The sequence below is a fragment of the Cheilinus undulatus genome, linkage group 10 (genome assembly GCF_018320785.1).
Source record: "Cheilinus undulatus linkage group 10, ASM1832078v1, whole genome shotgun sequence".
In the NCBI taxonomy this organism is placed as follows: Eukaryota; Metazoa; Chordata; class Actinopteri; order Labriformes; family Labridae; genus Cheilinus; species Cheilinus undulatus.
Window position 1 is genome coordinate 30,051,840 of NC_054874.1, and position 19,258 is coordinate 30,071,097.

Here is a 19,258-nt window from a genome sequence, read left to right on the forward strand (position 1 = left end):
TTTCTGGCCTCAGCGACTCGCCGTACATTTGGCGGGCACTGTAAAACGTAAACAGAGAAGGCTGAGAAATGGAGGAAAGCGAAGAAACAACTACAAAAATAGAGGCTGTGGATATTAAGAACTCATCTGAAAACCATACCAATGATGCTACAGGGGAAGTTTCCTCACAGATGTCAACTTCGGGATCAGTTTGTAAGCCGGCCGAGGAGACGAAACCCCAGTTTGACCGGTTGAAGTTGTTCGACAAAGTGATGCAGAAGAGCCTTGAAAGGTTTATTCAATTTGCCAGGTAAAAAAAAAAGCTTGTTTTTCTGGTGGATAAAATCTCTCAAACTGAAAAAGACATGCTCACAGTAGTCCCAGTTAGTAGCTCTGTGATATTGTTGATTAATGTGAATTACAGCATGGCGAATATAAAATGGCACGAAAGCCACACCTCAGGATTGTGTCTGGCCAGTTAATATGGTTTAAGGTTACAACCATAAAGACTTCTATGATAGAGATGAGCTATTAAAGCAGTGTGTGTTATGGCTGGTATAAATAAATGGTAATAATGCTGCATGATGGACACCTTTGTCATAGCCTGGAGCCTCATGTTCAAGTGTGCCTCATCTTCTTGATAGGTGCAGGTTTGAGGTATACATGTAAAAATACTTTCAGTGATTACGACATCACTATTAAATGTAAATGAAGGTGCCAATGATACATAAAGCAGTGTCAAAGTAGATTCTGATCATTCTGGAAGGTCCCTAGGGAAGACCCCTGGCCCCAAAAGTAAGGTCCAAGCCCCAAAATGTGTTCTTATAAAGCATACTATAGTAATATTATAATAAGGTGGATCTCTCTGGAGAAATCTTCAAACAATGAATTGGTGGAAAGCTATGCACTAAAATGGCCAAATTTGCAAGGAACATGCATTCGTGGGATGAGCAGCAGAGCTGAGTATGTGGGTCGTGCCCATGAAAAATTTGCCAGATCTTCTCTGCCAGTTCCAAACAGCTTATTTTGCTGTTGCTATTGACCCTTGTTTTAAGTTTCTGGTATCCCCAGGTGCTGACAAACCGGTGCCTGATTGAGAGATGAGATTCTGCAACCAGTGGCAGTCTCATATCTCCACAGTCTGAGACCAAACTCTATCCTCCAAGATGGCAACGCTTACTCCCACAGAGCGGGGTTAATCAGAGACTACCTCCAGGATTTGGGAGTGGAGAGGATGGAATGGCCTGCCAGCAGTCCTGACATTAACCCCATTGAACACTTGTGGGATCAGCTTGGGCTTTCTGTTTGTGGCAGGGTGACCAAAACAACCATATAGGCTGACTTGAGACTAATGCGGGTTGAAGAATGGGATGCCAACCCACAGCAGTGTGTGACCAGGCTGTTGACTAGCATGAGGATGTGCCAGGCTTGCTCTTCCACACACTACTGAGGCTCCTGTTTGTTAATTGAACACATTCTTAAATTACCAATATGTCTTGTTTCTTTTGTCATCCATTCCACCAAACAACCACAAACAGGTCAATGGCAGAATAAGCTGTTCGCACTGGCAGAGAAGATCTGGCAGATGTTTTCATAGGTACAAGCCACATACTCAGCTCTGCTAGTCATCCAACAAATCCAATGTGTATACAAACACAAAGAGCTGAAATTTTCAGCCGGACTTCACTCTGCCCTATTAAGTTTTCTGAGCTGGTTTCCCCGAAATTTGGTTGCATGTATGAAAAGGGTTTTTGACATATTTTCTAACAATACAAGCCTGTTCTGAATCGTGTCCCTCAAGACATTTGATGCAAGAACACAAAAAACTCATTAAATGCTCAATTTATAAATATAGTTTTTTGAGAAGTTTTCTTCAACTATTTTGTTTGGTCCAACTAATGTATCAGGACCAAAGGACTTAATGTTTAAAACAAACAATCCTGCTGTACTTTTTATTGACACTATATATTGTTTTCACTCACAGTTTTAACAGATTTGCCGGCACATTTCGTCCGCTGTACCAGAAGAACCTACAGAAGATGGAGAGCATTCACAAACAGTTCATAAAGGAGTTGCGGGGAGCTATAAAGGTGTGCAGTACTTCATATTCATATGGTGTATAAATAAACCAAAAAAGTGCCTTATTTTTATTGTAAAAGTCATGTATCAGAACTTTAGTCTTTATACATACAAGGAATCTGACTTTGGTCAACTACATAACATAAAAACATTACAGATACATCTAAAAAAAATAGAATATCATAAAAAGGTCCAATATTTTTTGTCACTCATGTCAGTAAATGAAACCCATATATTGTATAGACTCATTACACACATTGAAATATTTCAAGCCTTTATTTCTTGAAATGTTGATGATTATGGATTACAGATAATGAAAACTTAAAATTCAGTGTCTCAGAAAATTAAAATATTATGAAAAAGTTCCATATGGAAAGTCATGGTGTCACACCCTAATCAGCTAATTAATTCAAAATACCTGCAAAGGTTTCCTGAGCCTTTAAATGGTCTCTCAGTCTGGGTCAGTAGGCTACACTATTATGAGGAAGACTGCAGACTTGACAGATGTCCAGAAGACAGTCATTGACACCCTGTACAAGGAGGGTACCACAAAAGGTGATTGCTAAAGAAGCTGGTTGTTCACAGAGTGCTGTATCCAAGCATATTCATAGAAAGTTGAGTGGAAGGGAAAAGTGTGGTGGGAAAAGGTGCACCAGCATAAGGGAGAACTGCAGCCTTGAGAGGATTGTCAAGCAAAATCCATTCAAGAATTTGGGGGAGCTTCACAAGGAGTGGACTGAGGCTGGAATCAGCACATCAAGAGCCACTACGCCCAGACAGAATCCTAGACATGGGCTACAAATGTGGCATTCCTCGTGTCAAGCCACTCCTGAACTAGAGATGACGTCAGAAGCGTCTTACCTGGTCTGTGGAGAAAAAGAACTGGACTGTTGCTGAGTGGTCCAAAGTCCTCTTTTCAGATGAAAGTAATTTTTGCATGTCATTTGGAAATCAAGGTCCCAGAGTCTGGAGGAAGAGTGGAGAGGCACAGAATCCACGTTGCTTGAAGTCTGGTGTGAATTTTCCACAGTCAGTGATGATTTTGGCTGCTATGGCATCTGCTGGTGTTGGTCCACTTTTTCATGATATTCTAATTTTGTGTGACAGTCAAAGAAAGATAATTTATTCACATCCTCAGTGGTTGTGTCACAGGATTATTGCACAGCAATATCTCTGATGCTGAGACTGTTTAGTGCTCAGCAGAGACAGCCTGTATGGCTTTTATTTGAGGTGTCAAGCTTTAAAGGGTTAACATCGGTATTGGCAAGTATCAGCCCTTCTGACAACTGTCAGCCATAAGCAGGTATCACAGGCGTGAACTGATGTCAGTTTCAGATGACAAGTTTTGGGGTCACGGTTCAGTACAGGTTCAGTTTGTCAGGGAATAAAAGCATAAAATTTAGATTCATAATTCTAACTTTCCCTCATTTATTACTCGGTCAGGCCTCCCTGTGTAGGTGGAACAGCCTGTGGTGTATAAAACATGTAAAAAATGAAAAGCAGGAATAAAAGATGCAACACAGAAATGAGTAGCCTCGCACCTCTGTTGCTATCACTACAGAAGTCAACTTTTCTTTGTGTTTGTGTTTTGTAGTGTTTGCTGCTTCTTCTTCTTCATGGGTTGTATAACAGCGATTAGCAAACAGTTACAAGCAGTAAAACTGTCATTTTTGATTACCTTTTTCCCATTCAGCTGTATTCAGCATGGGACTATGTGTACCAGACTGGGCAGTTCAGGACGAATACATATACTGTTACGCCCCTAGTGCTGTATCAATTTAACGCTGGCATCATGCACATCTAACTACTGAGTCAGAGAAGAGGTTTATTATTGGCAATAACAGAAAATGTTGGCAGTATGGGAGTATTACTGTAAAATCGTATTGACAAGTTACCTCGTTACATAAGCTGCTATATGTGTTTGAAATCTAAAGGGGAAAAAGGTTTGAACCGTCTCTTAGAAAATCTGTTCTGACGAATGTTCTCAGTCAAACGAGCTCTCCACAAGATTCTTTTCCTTATTGGTGTAATCCCTATTTTGTCAAAATTCATGGTTATGACCTAAGTGGCTGCTTACAGTACACATGATGGGGATGAATTTTCAGAGCAGAGTGACAGCAGCAGCTTCACACACTTGCAGCATTGCTGTCACCTGTCATAGCACTTTAACTTACATATATGTGGCCCCAGTATTTAAGCCCAGCCAACTTTTTAGATGGAGAAAAAGAATCAAAAAAGCAGCTTATGCACAGGATTTTACAGGACACAAAAAAGTGATGACAAAACAACTGGCATCGTTATCGGCCATCATCCAAATTGTTACTTTAAACATCGGTGTCTGCATTACATCAACCCTTATTTTTTACAATCGGTGCATCTTTAGTTGGAACAGTTGGTGACTGGGTTGTGAGGGATTTGCAGTGATACCTGACCCCTGTACTGATGTAATAAGTCTTAGTTGGAGGGCAGGTTGGCCGCCTGCCCTCATGTGTCTGTATTTTTCTCCTCACATTTTCATGAATGCCTGTGTCTGTTTCTGTGAAGGATGACATCGCCATGTTGATTGAAGAAGGACAGTTAGAGTTCAAACTGAGTGAGCTGGACAAACTGGAGAAGGCTGCTAAAAACAATCCAGATCCTGCATGGTTAGTAAACAACTTTGCTGTCTATCTGATGAAAAGATCTTGTTGATACACGTCCAAATCTTGGATACAAGTGCTCAGCTTCTATGCCTGGCTTTCTTCTGTACTACTGTATATGTATTACCATAGTATTATGCAGCCTGAATAAACTACAATGTTAAATCCTTCTTCCTGTGCTTTTGTTCTGTTAGGCGGCCAAGTGGAATTCCAGAGCAGGACTTTTGCAGCTTTTTGATGCCATACTATCAAAAGCAGAAAGCCTACCTGCGAGTGGAGCTTAAAAAGATTCAAGCAGAGAACGCTGCTCTGGCACAGAAAGTTCAAGCGGGTAGAGAGAGCATGACTCAAACTGAAAATAATATTTCCACTGCTGTTGAAGAATGGAAGGTGAGAGACAAATAGTGGAAAAAAACAAAAAGTAACATGAATTTCTAATGGGGTTTATGTGTCAGCAAATTTAAAGTTGTACTTGAGTGTCAACCATTAATTCGGACATTATGACATGGAATTGATAAATCAGAGCTCAGATAAATACTATTAATCAAAGTCTCATAAATTCTGTAGTAATTGCAAAAATAACTAATTTCAAGATTAATTTCTTTAGAGAATAAAGAAAAAAATGTGTTTTTGCACCTGTGCAATTGAATAGCGCTAATGTGAAATAGCTGTGACCAAGGGTAAAAAGATGCCCAAAGACTGGTATATGAGTAATAAATATACTACATAAAGTTTTATGTAATTATTAGGATTTTTGATGGCATTTCTTTCTGTCTTTTCACCTTTAGGCATCAGTCACTGAGTTTGAAAGGCTGGCTTCGTCTCTCTGCCCTGCTGATGTCTTCGATGTATGATCTTCAAAGTTATTTAAATCTATAAAAATATGACCGTACTCTGTTGTAAATATTCTTTTTGTATACTGTCTAATTTTAATACGTAGTCTTGAAAATAAAAAAATATTCATCATACCAAAATTGTTGCCAGCGTATACCATTTATTTTGGTACTGTGCGTGTTTATACCTGGTATTACGGTACGTGGGCCATTAAATTAATGCCACAAAGAAGGGAAGAATCAGGCAGTTGACACCGTGGATTCGTGGTGAGCCTCATCCAATCAAATAATAGGTTATTCGCTTGGAGAAGCCGGCTTTTTCTTTCTGTATTCATGCATTATTTGTGGTAGTTATGACGGAAATGTTTTCAACTCTGTTCGGGCAAAATGAAGCTCAGGGTCCACCCGTCTCATCGTCTCTGGGTTTCGGACCGGGGAAACCTCCGCCGCCTCTGCCGCAGAGTCAAGTCTCCATGGTGGGGCAGCTGCCAGCACAGCTCGGGGATGAAGGGCCTGCTCTTCGGAAGACCGGAGTCATGAATGAACCTTTCTATTTACTACGAGAGCTTCCTGGTACTGTTGGGCAACCCCATCGTGTTTTAATTTTTATTTTCTTAGTCATTTAGATTGAAAGAAAAGTGGCCATGTAGGGTTGCTAAGCAGTTGTTTACAATGCTAGCTAAAGTTAGCTGGTGGGATAAGTGAGGGAATTCTAAGTAAGCTACTTAGACCTTTCAGACAAACAGTTCCTGGTAAATATAGATGTTTTTAATGTTATGTGATACCCAAACTAATGTTTATGTGATTTGACTGTTAAGATGACCGTTATGTAACTTAATAATCGTTGAATGTACGGAAGCCTTGCATGGACATGGCTAAAGAGCGATATTTAGGCTGAATACCTAGTTTGAGAGATGCAACGTTTTTAATTAGTTTAAGATGAAGTGTAATTTTTATACATTATACCTTTGTGTGTTTAGTGGGGAATGAGTTAACGGGAAACACCAACCTCATCACACATTACAACTTGGAACATGCCTACAACAAATTCTGCGGGAAGAAGGTGAAGGAGAAACTCAGCAACTTTCTGCCAGAGTTACCAGGTTGGTATGGTTTAGAGCCCAGAATAGGACATCCCTTTAAATTAGTGCATTGACCTTTTTAAGGCCCAGCGATGGGAATCTAGCTTTTCTGACAAGGTATGCTTGTTATAATTATTATCCAGGGTAGTCTGTATCAGAGGTGGAAATAACAAATTGCATTTACTCAGACTGCTGTAATTGTGTAGTTCTTATCTGGGTACGTGCACTTTTCTTAATACATTTTGAAATCTGTCATTTTACTTCTACTTAATTAAGTTTTAACCAGAGTGACTGTACGTTCAATTGAGAACAATAGTCCTGTACTTTTTCTATTTTTAAAAAAATGAGAATTACTGTACAAATGCTTATTCCTGTCAGTCAGTGCAACAGTTTACATTGCATGTGCAACATAAGTCAAAATATTAGCAGATATTTTTTCAAAAATGTTCAGTACTGGTTTTCATAATCGCTATAAGGCTTAGATTTAAACAAATCTGTAATTTAACTACTGTAATCAAAGCAGATAGATATGTTATTTATGCTGATTCAGGCATGATGTTATGTCATCCTGGCATATCTGCCTGACCTATGGCAAATCTGGTCATGTTATCCGTGTAATATTGTTTTAGTGATAATATAAAATGATTTATTGCTTGTGTTTATTGAAAAATACTGAAGATGAGAAACTTAAAAAATTATCGCATCATACCACAAATGCAATATTGCAATGATCATCAACTGGCAGTCCAGGTCCACATCAGGTCTCCCACAGCTGCCTATCTGGCCCCCAGAAGATTATTAAATTTAAATAATGTGCAGAGAAAATGTATGCTGTGCATTAAGGGTATCTTTTAATTCTTTAAACTCCTACAGCTATTAAAACAACATACAAAGTAACTTAGATTGAAACATTATGCATGTAGTTATTTATTTTTACACTTTTAAAACAAACATATCAATAAAGATTTCAGTATGAAGTTATAATTTTTGAAAAATCAGTATTAGGATTGTAGCTTTGACATCAAGACTGCACTCTGACTTTTTGCCATAAACCTGAGCTTTACTTACGGAGCAGATTCCCAAATTTCACCTCACAGCTATCTTCTGTCGACAGATTTAGATGAAACACACACAGAACAGTCTGTGTAGTGCTGAAGTCTCAAAAAAGCAAATAACATATTAATTGAGAACCTAATGCAAAAAAAATGTTTTATCACAGTATTTAGGCCTCAGCCTCATGCTTTTTTCATCTCTTGTATTTTGATCTTCTAATATAATGCTATTATAATACCACTGCTTTTGTCCCATTTAAATGACTTATCTTTTCTGTGCTGCAGGTATGATTGACTGTCCGGGCACTCAGGACGGCAGCTCATTGCGGTCACTTATCGATAAACCTCCAGTTTGTGGGAACTCCTTCAGTCCTCTGACCGGTGCTCTGCTTACAGGCTTCAGACTACACACAGGACCGGTATGAACCATACATAAAATACCTAACAAACACAAGATAAGAAGTAACACATATTAAATAAAGATACTTTATTATTGCAACTTATTTTTTTCCAGGATAATTTTTGAGATATATAATGCTTTCCTTTATTTCTAACTTGTGTTGTTCAATAAAATAATTGAATGCTGGTATTTTTTCTTTGTTTTCCACAGCTGCCAGAACAGTACAGATTGATGCACATACAGCCCCCAAAGAAGAAGAGCAAACACAAGCACAAACACCACCGACCGCAGGATCCACTACCACAAGGTCCGACACCAACTTCACTTAACAACATAAAAACATAGAGGATTGTGACATTATCTCAGGCTCATGACTTGCTTCTTTGTCATCTTATAGAAACTCCATCAGACTCTGATCCCAAGAAGAAGAAGAAAAAGAGAGATGATGATCCTGACCGAAAGAAAAAGAAGAAAGACAAGAAAAAGAAGAAGGTAAGGGCATCTACCCTAACCCCAGAATCTGTTCAATTTATGCACATAAATTAAACAGATAAAATTCATTTTAAGTCTTATGTAAGCCTCAAGCTTCTCAGATTTTTTTTTCCTTTGGCACTGTAAATGAGCAACAGTAACAAACACAGATCTTTAGGCTCTGTCATAACAATATTGTCACAACATCCCATAAGACTCATGTTTCTGAGTACCTGGCACAGGAGAGTCCAGCATTTACCAGCTTTTAAGTTCAGTCATCAGCAGCTTCTCAGAAAGCTGTCATTGGGTTTTGCATCGTACCAGCTAGTCTTTTGCACTTGATTTCAACCAGCATTTTCACAGAGATTTTGTTCAGTTTCGTACAGTATGCATTTGTTTGCGTCTCTTCTGAAGAAGAGACGCAAACAAACAAAATGAACAACAAACAAGCCATGTTTTGTACTAGACTGAACAGCTTTTCTTACCTGACACACCAGATAGACTGTTTGATTTATCGTATTATTTATTGCATCAATATGTTTCACATTCATTGGGGAAATCTCCCATCCAAAGTGTTTGGGAAGGGCAGGACTTTTCAAAAAATTCTTCCAAGGTGATTGGAGGAACGTTCTGTCTGTCATATTCATGACAGGCAAATCAGAGCAACCAGAAAAAATAAGGTAGCTGACATGCACGGCTCTGGTACTACCCTGAGCTCTGCAGACTAACGCTGCTGCTGTGTGTGAACGGTGAATAAAATTCATGCTGAGAACATCTTTTCCATCATGGAAAGCTTTTTGCTCTTTATTTGATAAAAACACATGGTTCAGTTCTGATAAAACTGCAACTAAACTATAGCTACCACCTTGTTCTCCTAAAATGATGCTGGTTGGTCTGAACCATGTCCAGTTCGGCACAATCGTTTTGGATTGGAGTTTTGCTACATGGATTTTCCAGATAACAGACATGGAAGCTGGCAATCCATTTGCTTTGCAAGGTCACCACTTTTCTCCCTCATTCTGTCATAAACATGCTATTAAAGGAAATCGTGATATGTTATCCAGCAGATCAACCTTGTGGGTTAATGGTTAGATTGAAATGATATCTCAATTCAAGCCATCCAAGCCATTTTGATGTGTCTTTCATGAACCAGCTGGCTCATGTGTGAATGTTAGGAGCCGGCAAACTTACTGCCCGTTTGGGGGAAAAAAGCTAAAATCATAAAAAAGAAGCTTTTTAGGATACCTGCCCTTGTTACTGAGATGAGTCATATGATCCAGATTTCTAAAAACAGCCGAAATCCCCATCACTATGAGGCAGACAGTGCCCATATAAACACAAGCAAGATCAGGGTTAACTGTGCCAAATCATGCCAAAACTGTACCAAGCCAGACCAAACCATTTGGTGCGAGGGACCATCTGTAACCTTGTTGTTCTGATGCTTATAAGAGCAACCATCCGGGTCTGTTGCCTAAATGATGCTGGCTCTGCCCCTTTCTGAAAAAAGCATTCCCTCCAAATGAATGGCAGTAAATGGGAAAGATGAAGTCTTTGGTGATTTAAAAGCTTGAAATATAAAAACTGTGTAGTTTAAAGGTTTTTAGGATCTCATAGGCCAGTGAGTTAAACATAAAAATGATGACTTTCCTGAACAGGGAATTTTATCGTTGTATGGTTAAATAAACAGAATTACAGGTGTATATGAGGTTATGTTCAGACCTTGTCCATAGACTGGACAAATGGCCCTATCTTGTGACTGGAGATGTCATAAACAGACATCACTTACTTAATGTGTGTATTTTAGCAAGGCTAAATAAAATGGATCTTTAAAATGTTGGTAATATGTTAGCAAGTGAGTAAAGCATCTGTTAGCAGGCAGACAGATGACACCTCATGCTGTCAAAGAGCAATTGCTGGCTTTAAGTCCATGGGAGCACAACAATGGTTCATCCTCTGACCTTTTTAATAATATAATCATAATAATGGTCTTTTTCATAGAACACTTTTAAAATCATAATTAAAGTGTTTTACAAGGACATAATACAAGATAAGAACATAAGGCCGGTGGGCCAATAATTATAAACAGACAATCAAGAAAAACAAACACATAAAGTCAACAATGGTCTTAAAAAAATAAAATAAAAAAAGCTAATAATAAAAGCCACTGAGCTATTCTTTTACGTTCCTTTGTCATTTTTGAGTGAAGAAGATGATGAAAGTTCTAGTTTTTCGTTTTTTGAGACACTGAATGCTACGCAATAGCATTTAATTGCGTTATCACTGTTTTCTGATCTGTAGCCAAAAGTGTCGGGGCTTGTTTTCACCCAAATGGAGACATGTTCACTCTGGAAAGGGGGGGTGGGCATTGCAATGCTTTTATTATTAGGTTTATCATAATCTTTACTTTTACTAAATTCAGCTGCTGCTGGTAACAGACTTCAGGTGATCAGATAAGACTGAACATGTCAGTGTTTGCTGAATACAACAACATTCATATCAAACAGACTTATGTCATTACGCACCCAGCAGTTCTAGTCTTGACAGGGGAAGCAATGTGTTGAGCCTTGCCGTTTGATTCTCATCAGAATCCGCAAAGTGGCTCCCCTCACTTTTCAAAGTATATTGATTTCAGAATGTTAAAATGTAGGCTCAGTGGCATCTTTATGCCAACCAAATCACAGCACAGCACTCAAGTCCTGAGTTTTTTGGGGTTTTAGGTCTGTTATAAATTCCTTCATGCAGGAAAAAGGTCATCTGTTAAAATAAAGGATCACAGGTTGAGTCTAATTCTCCTTTTCCCCTTCAGAACCGCCACAGTCCAGACCACCCCGGCCTCGCTGGATCACAACCCAACAGCAACAGCCTCAGATAGACGGAGCCCACTGTGTGCGTGCACGCCTGTGTTTGAATGTGTGTGTGTGTGCATTTTGTAAGAGGATGACTGCGTTTTCCAGATAATTGTATTAATAGGTTTAATGAGAGAAGACATGATGGAAATAAGAGGGATGAATGATGTGTGTAAGAAGATGGGAGCTGCAATGTGACGGATGTTAAAGTGAAAAAGGCAGAAAGTTGCTGTCGAGCTGTGTGATTATGAATGACTGAGCAGACACTGTATGTATGTTCCTCTTTGACTCTGTTGTGATATCTTTTGACCATAATGCCAAAATCAAATAAACTTTGGTTATTATCTTTGCTTGCGTGTCCTTGTGTGACCTGTAGGAGGTTTTTAATGGCTGAAAGAGTTCAGCTTCACTATCAGTGTCAATCACACCTTGTGTTGCTAAAAAGTACCACTGAGGCAATATGTTTGCATTTAGACATTTATTTTCAAACGCACAAGCTGGGTATATATTGATTTAAAGCAGGAAAGACAGAGCATATTTCATACAGCCTTCAAAAACAAGATCAAGCAAAAGAAACTGGATTTAAACTTTTCCTCCTAGAATTTGTCGGGGGGTTGTTTAATTTTATGCTCTTATAATTCAATCAGCAACTAGTTCTTATCAGCTTCAGCAATGATTTAGCAACAGCATTTTAGGGCAGCTTGCGGAGCTTCGTTGCTGCTGAACTGCCAGAATCATGAGGTGAAATATTACGAATGAAAACACTGGGAAGAGTAAAGTTGGGATGAAAACCACACAAATACTTGTTGAAATGCAAACTAATAAAACAGATTCAGAAGTTGCCACTAAATGAAATCAACACCTTTGACTGTCAACAAAAACCAAACTGGTTTTTATGGAAATAAGGCATTTCTGTTTGTTATCCTGAGGAAAAGTGCCATAGTATCAACCCACTCACATGGCTTTGGTATACAGAGAGAAATTTGGCAGAGGTATTAAGCTTACATTAATATTAATTGCATAGAGCCAAGATAGCAGCAAAAGGCACAGACTTTAAAATAAAACTGTCTCCTTCAAAGTGTGAGCAAAGATTCAAGACACTGAACACATTTTATGATGAAGAAAGCAGCAAAGAAATACTTCAGGCAAGAGGTAAAACATTTTTCTTTCATTGAAATACAGTCAAAAAATCATTACAACTGATTTTAAACATCTACATGATACTGGTCTGTGCAGAAAATGTGTAAAAAAATAAACACATTTTGTTGCAACTTTGGATGAAAATACTTTACCTGTATTTACCTAGCTGGCGGATTACTTTAACTGATCTTAACGTTCAAGCAGAAATAAACAGTAAAAAGCAAGTTTAATCACAGCCATCAGTAAATATAATTTACCGTACACACCCATATATAGTAAAGCAAGCGGAGTATGCAATAAAATAAAGACACACCTCAGCTCTATTTACAAAAAAAGAGGTTTCTTTACCCCATAATCCAAACAAGACTAAAAATAGCAAAAATTCAAAGGCAGAATACAAAAAAAATCATCAAAGCTTCATATATAATGAGCACACTAAAAAATAACAGAAACAAACGCTTCCCTTTTGAACGCTACTGCAGCTAGAGTATAAAAATACACTTAAATACATATTTTATACACACACTAGTTCATTTCTGTGCATAAAGCAGTAAAAAGTGTTTCATTACATTGACACACACTGTGTGTTAGAACTTTTAAAAAGTCAGTCCTACTTTTCCTCATAAAAACATGTTTTTCCTATTTAAAAATTCCAGAAATGCAAGGGCCGAGGAACATGAATGCACAAGGAGGTTGAAAAAAAAAATTTTAAGGGTTTGGGCGGAGTTATATTTACCAGAGTAATGATGATTGACAGACATGAGAGTCGGTTGCAGAGAGACAGTACAAAAAAGGAGACAGAGGAGGTAGATGTGGTGTCTCTACAACCAGTCTATCTGTGCGTGTACATGTGTGTTTGTGATTGTCTGGGTTCATAAAGACTTGCAAAAGCTTCTTTATATGTACCAGATGTTTGGTATTTATAAATCAGCAGATACATTCTAATATCATAGCTTCTTTGATACAAATAGTGTTATACACGTATATACGTATATTATTTACTGAATGGATTTCTATAGAAGCCAAGACCAGCAGAGCATGCAGTTTTTTCTAATTTAGCAATTACTGATCAGAAGTTGAGTTTTTTTTTCAAGGCCACAAAAGGCAACATTTTGAAGATAGCCAAACATTTTACCACAAGATAATGACTTTTTTCCCCTCAAGATCACAGGATATTTATGGAGAGCATGAGTATGACTGTATTTCCTGTAAGTGGGTGTGGCTTCCGCTCATTCAACTGACACGCCCACATCATCCTAGAGCAGATATTACAGCTTAATTTTTCATGATTTTGAAGCTTAATTTTATAAGCTTAGAGATGATTTTCATGACTGAAATTTGGCCTGGTCGTTCATAACACAGTGGCCTGTCCTACAACAAACCTAAAATAAAGATTTTTTAAATCACTTTACAGGGACTTTAAATTCACTTGCGACAACAGCTATATTATCTTTGGGTAGAGAAAGCCCTCTGGTATTTTAAAGTAAACCAAATAACCCATGATCTCAACATCGTGAAATAAAAAAAAAAAACACATGCATGGCTGTTCTTGACTTCTGAGGCTTACAGTAGAAACAGCACAATATACAAAAAGTTTGCTTACTGAGTAGAAAGTGTAACTTTCCTGATATATTTCAGCTGTTCTTTGGTGTTAGCGATGATTGTCATGATGATCAGAAATTTTATTTAACAGCTTTTCAAGTACCGTGATATCCGAGGTCTGACACACAGGCCGTACCAGGATGTGTGCGTGTCTTTTCATGTGCATGTAAGTGAAATCTATGGCTTTAAATCACACTAATTTGGCTCTTTGACCCGAACCAAAATAAATAAACTGCAACAAATGATGATGACACTTTTTCCATTTTAAGAGAAACCTAAAGTCAAAGTCTGACTCGTAACAAACACGGGGAATCCTATTAACTCTATGATTTGGATTATTGGAAGAGCAAAATGTGAACCAGCAATGCCTAGAGCAGAAACACTGAAGTATCAACACTAAGTATTAATGGATGAGAAGTTGCTGGTGCTCCTTTTGAAGGCACGTTTGAAATTTGATCCTTCAGTTCCCTCAATACTGGACCGTGTCACCTCAAGCCTCCACAGCAGAGACGCCGTTGGTGTGTGGTTTGTAGCCGTTGGCCTCTGTGTGTTTGAGAGCCTGCATTTCCTGTTCAGCAGCCTGCTTGTCTCTGGCTTTCTTTTCCCTCTTCAGGTGTCCACGGTGGTAGAACAGGTAACCTGGCAACAGGAAGCCGGTCAACGAGACGATCAGAAGGCCGAGATTGATCTAAAGGAAGGAAGCGTGACAAAGGAAGAAAGTTACAGCTGGAATCGTTTAGATAGAAGAGTCATGGAAAACAAGCAGACTTTAACTTTGTTCTTTGGAAACTGATTTGTGTTGAGATGGATTATAGCTGCAAAAACATGAGCCATATGAGAGTAATCAGAATGAAACTGAATATGTAACTTGTTACAGCCATTTCAAAAGCAGGGGCATATTTGACTTTGTATGCCAGACCACATTTTTTATCCAAAAGAGAGTGAATAGTTGTATTAAATTTGTAATTCATTGAGGAGTTCTGGTAAAAACACGAGTCAAATCAATCATTTTAGAAGGTATTTTTAATTCAAATTAAATATTGCACCACTGATTGCTGACCTTTTTTATTTTTTGATGTTTATGCTGAATCAAGATCAGAGCAGCAGAATTGCGATACAAATCTAATATTAATTTAAGCACTTACCCAGTAGGGGTCTCCTTGCAGTGGTCCAACCATGGCAATGAAGAGTGGCTGCTGCAGCAAAGCAATCACAGCACTGATCATGGACTGGAGACCTGTCAGGGTGCCGAAGTGGTTGGACGGGTAGCTGTGCAAGAGATACAGAATGTAAGTATTCATATGTTTTAAATGATGAAAAAATGGTTTTATATATTTGTGATGGAAAACTTAAAAGAGCACAGAAGAAGAGAAGAAAGACTTTCTTTAATCTTCTTGGTTCACAGTACATCAAACTGACAGATATATTAGCAGTTAATGGCTCTAAGCACTGCAACACTCACACAGCAGCATAAAGGCCTCCGCAGCAGGAGTGGATGAAACCTCGGACCATCGTGTGGAGGATGAAGGTCAAGATCTTGGGAAGGAAACAAAGTAACAGAATCAGTGTGGTTGTGCTCTACTTGTTTGTTCGTTCCCTTTCTGCTGTCATATAGGTGTTAAATGCATGTGCGTTCTACCTGTAGAGGCAGGTTGTCTATGAGGCAGCAGCCTCCAAAAACCAGCAGCAGCACATTGGTGAGGATAAAGGCTCTCATGGCATTGGTCACTTTCTGGATCTTGCGATCCCTCTTGGGTCCACTGGTCTGTCTATTGAAACACACAGGAAGAGGAGTTTTAGCACAGATAATGTGCTTGACAATTACCATTATACCGACCCAGTAACATCTTTCAAATCAAACCCAAGTCTGATTTGCACCAAGCTGGAATTTTGAGTTCAGGGTGCATTTGGGATGATGTATCCAACTGGTGACTTGGAATTTCCAAGTTCCAAGCTTAATTGGAACACACCCTAAGTCCTTAAATATCCACCTTTCCTTTGCCTTGATGAAACGTGTCACAGGGTCGAGAGAGGGTGTGAATAAGAGGACCGTAAGAGTGAACCACAGTGATTAGGGAGTCTGACTGCTCTTACACTAACCGCATGTTACTGATGTGACGTTGCTTCATTGTGTAAATGTTATAATTTACTGTTGATGGACTATAAAGTGAGCATCTGTTGTTTGGTTTGTTCTCTGTGTTGCTTAAATCAGTGAATGAAACGTGAAAACCTCATGACGAGCAACATCTGACAACAACTGGAGAGTTTAATATCTTTTAATCTAAACTTTCACAATAAGTGAGCTAGAATTTGATGAATGATTTGTAGGGCTGTCCATAGTAAAAACAAAAACCATGATTCATCTCAGAATTTCTGTAGTTAATCTCAATTAATCAAATCTTTTTACTGCATTTTAAAATTCTACTTTTCGCATACCAAATTGTTTTTGTTTCATTTTAGATTTTTCTACTGTCTTAAACCAAAGGTAACTGACTTCCTGTTTAAAAACAGACCGTCTTTATAGGTAGATCAAAGATTTTAACATGAACTGGACCACACAAAAAATAACTTCAGGACTGAAGAGAAAATAATGGGACAAGGTAAAAAGTTAAATGTTTGATTTCACAAGGTGCAGATAACTTTTGACTAATCCACTAAGCTGTCCAAGTTTTTTTTCTTTTAGGGAAATGAGACATAAAGGAGCAGTGTGACTGCAGGGAAATGTCTTATGCAAAAGCTATCACTACACTGAATGCTGCTTAAACCTAATGAACTTGTGTCTTTTGCAATTTAAAGGTAATTTGTGCAATGATGACATGAAATATCCGGTGTGGATGGTTGTTATGTTTTTTTCACGATCTCCTGAGGCACCTTTTATATGTTTTTAGCACTTTGATTATGGGTTTTAATCATGGTTCTCTTTATCTTTATTGTTTTTTTAATGCTATGTTTTTTTAGCACTTTTTACTGTCATGGCACCACAAGGTTGGCATTCAATTTCATTTTACAATGACGATAGAGACTGTTCTACACTGCTGTAGAAAGATAACCCTCATATTTTTTGTTTTAATATTTTCATGTATTTGTGTGTTAAAATTGTCTTGTTTTGTTATCTTTTTATTGATTTTTCTTAGTTCTCAGATGTTTATATTTTTAAATTCTACACTTGCTCTGTCTGACTTTCAGCTCATTATGTGAAGCACTTTGAAATGTGAATGAAAGACTTCACTGTTAAATTTTTATTCACCTTGCTTTTATTATCTATGATGGAAGAAAAGCAAATGGCCACGCTTAAGCTAGAATATCTTTAACGTCATCCAAACACCAGATATCACACTTTGAAATGGCAGTGCCTATTAGGGCTAAACAATTTGGGAAATCTTTTTTATTTCATTTGCTGTTTGTGTCCATTTTTTATATGTTACTGGTCTCTTTGTGTTCAAGCCTTTATTTAGTGTTAATTAATCTATCTAAGGGGCCATAACAGACACTTCCAGGACATTTCCATCAGTTAGGAACATTCCTAAGTAAAAAGTACTATTTGAACAGGCCCATAAAAATGTCTCCGTCAACTCTCTAAATTCTGTGTATTCTCCCTTTAAAGTCCCATTCTTGAACTCCCATATACCTCTTTTCTGTGGCTGAAGCGACGGTCTTCTCATCATCGCACTCCTTCATCCTCCAGTCCATGATGTAACCAATCAGAGGACATGTAGCTAGACACAGCAGCTGCAGCGTGCCAAAGATGGAGGAGTAGAAACTAACTAAAAGAGGAAATGTTAAATCTAATTAGTAAAAAGAGAGGCAGTAGAGCTAGGTAAGTGTACAATCTCAATTCTTTTACTCACCTTTCTCTTCTGCCTCGATCACCAGCTCTTCAGGGGCTGTAAAAAAACAAAGACCAACTCCGTCAGAATCTCTCTTTGTAACTGAAAACCAAATAAAAACAGTCAGTGGGTCCTGTGAGGGACAATCTAAGGGCAGGACACTCACGATGCGGGTCTCCGTGTGTAACCATGAACTCAAGCATCTTGTTCATTGCTCCCATGAAGAAGATAATCCTTAACTGGGACATCCCCATGGTAACCAGACTCCACAAGAAGATGGGAGAGAAAACAGAGCGCCGGAAGGGGACGGAGTCTGATGGAAAACATTGATGAGTTTATTTTCTTTTGTATGCACATTGAGGATGTCAGATCTGTTAAATATCCCACAGTCATTAAATTGATAAAAAAGTACAGGAAAATACTTTCTTTGAATTAAAATTAAATCCACAAGAATGATTTGTCTTTAATTTAACTGATTACTTCTTGTTGATTTATGTGAGACAGGTTAAAGGAATCCAACTAAAAATAGTTTTCTTTCAATAAAACATAAAGACAATTAAAAAATCTGAATCACCATTAAAAACTGAAATGAACTGGGTGTGATTTTGACTCACTTGGTGCAACATCAGTTCCATTAGGAAGTTTCTCTGTGGAGTGACGGATGTCTCCATTTTTCTCGCTCAGTCTCTCTGCAGCTCCCTTCTGATCTGACTGAGGCAGCTCTTGTAGTGTGAGGATCTTACTGTTGTGTATAAACACACACACACACACACACATACACTGTGGTTGGAGGGATGCTCTGATAAACTTTTGTACCTGAAGTTACTGACAGACATTCAAACTCACCTGTAGTCAACCTCATCAGGCGTTGGGAAACCTTCAGCTGGCCAATTGAGCAAGCAGTTGAAAAAGACGAAACCAGCAAGCCCCGCCCACATCCACATAATCACCTGGAAGGAGACGCCTGCGTCGTAAATCAGCTGGGGAGAAAAAAAGAAAAAGAATATTTTAAAAGCTTATAAGGTTGTTTCAGTAATGTTTTTGTGCCGGAACAAGCTGTGAATACATCATGCACAGATCACCAATATCATCATTTCTATGACCCCCTTTGATAAAATATTGATTAACTGATGAAATAAACATTTATTTGAGCAGTTATAAAGTTTAAATTAAGGAGAGATTTTAAGAAAGCTTTGTTTCTGCCACATGGGCCATCAAACATGACTCCAAAACCTTACCTTTCAGCGAATTGTTTTTAAGGGTCAAAAGGTTAACATTTTAAATCACAATTAATCTCATATTTTACCC

At 38.2% G+C, this 19,258-nt stretch overlaps 3 protein-coding genes across 4 annotated transcripts in view; 2 read left to right on the forward strand and 1 right to left on the reverse strand.

Annotated features, from left to right (window-relative positions):
• Positions 1–6: 6 nt before the first annotated feature.
• On the forward strand, positions 7–5,665 carry si:dkey-6i22.5 (polyamine-modulated factor 1). The gene is made up of 5 exons (XM_041796864.1): positions 7–289; positions 1,964–2,069; positions 4,603–4,703; positions 4,892–5,087; positions 5,486–5,665. Exons 1-5 carry the CDS (start codon positions 69–71, stop codon positions 5,549–5,551), a joined length of 690 nt encoding a protein of 229 aa, XP_041652798.1. The 5' UTR covers positions 7–68; the 3' UTR covers positions 5,552–5,665.
• A 42-nt stretch (positions 5,666–5,707) lies between these two features.
• med19a (mediator complex subunit 19a) lies at positions 5,708–11,731 on the forward strand. Of its 2 annotated transcripts, XM_041796937.1 has the most exons (7): positions 5,708–5,797; positions 5,924–6,103; positions 6,511–6,633; positions 7,950–8,083; positions 8,275–8,371; positions 8,462–8,556; positions 11,342–11,731. In XM_041796937.1, exons 2-7 carry the CDS (start codon positions 6,004–6,006, stop codon positions 11,405–11,407), a joined length of 615 nt encoding a protein of 204 aa, XP_041652871.1. In that variant the 5' UTR covers positions 5,708–5,797; positions 5,924–6,003; the 3' UTR covers positions 11,408–11,731. The 2 variants fall into 2 exon arrangements, with proteins under 2 accessions (XP_041652871.1, XP_041652870.1); XM_041796936.1 differs by having other exon boundaries at positions 5,741–6,103.
• A 113-nt stretch (positions 11,732–11,844) lies between these two features.
• Positions 11,845–19,258, reverse strand: part of slc43a1a (solute carrier family 43 member 1a) — a 30,354-nt gene continuing 22,940 nt past the window's right edge. Inside the window, exons 7-15 of the mRNA XM_041798067.1 lie at positions 18,797–18,930; positions 18,565–18,692; positions 18,117–18,263; positions 17,972–18,007; positions 17,752–17,887; positions 15,763–15,892; positions 15,586–15,659; positions 15,269–15,392; positions 11,845–14,811 (exon numbers count right to left, since the gene is read on the reverse strand). Of these exons, the coding sequence (XP_041654001.1) occupies positions 14,614–14,811; positions 15,269–15,392; positions 15,586–15,659; positions 15,763–15,892; positions 17,752–17,887; positions 17,972–18,007; positions 18,117–18,263; positions 18,565–18,692; positions 18,797–18,930 (1,107 nt within the window). The 3' untranslated portion in view covers positions 11,845–14,613. The remainder of the gene's footprint in view (positions 14,812–15,268; positions 15,393–15,585; positions 15,660–15,762; positions 15,893–17,751; positions 17,888–17,971; positions 18,008–18,116; positions 18,264–18,564; positions 18,693–18,796; positions 18,931–19,258) is intronic.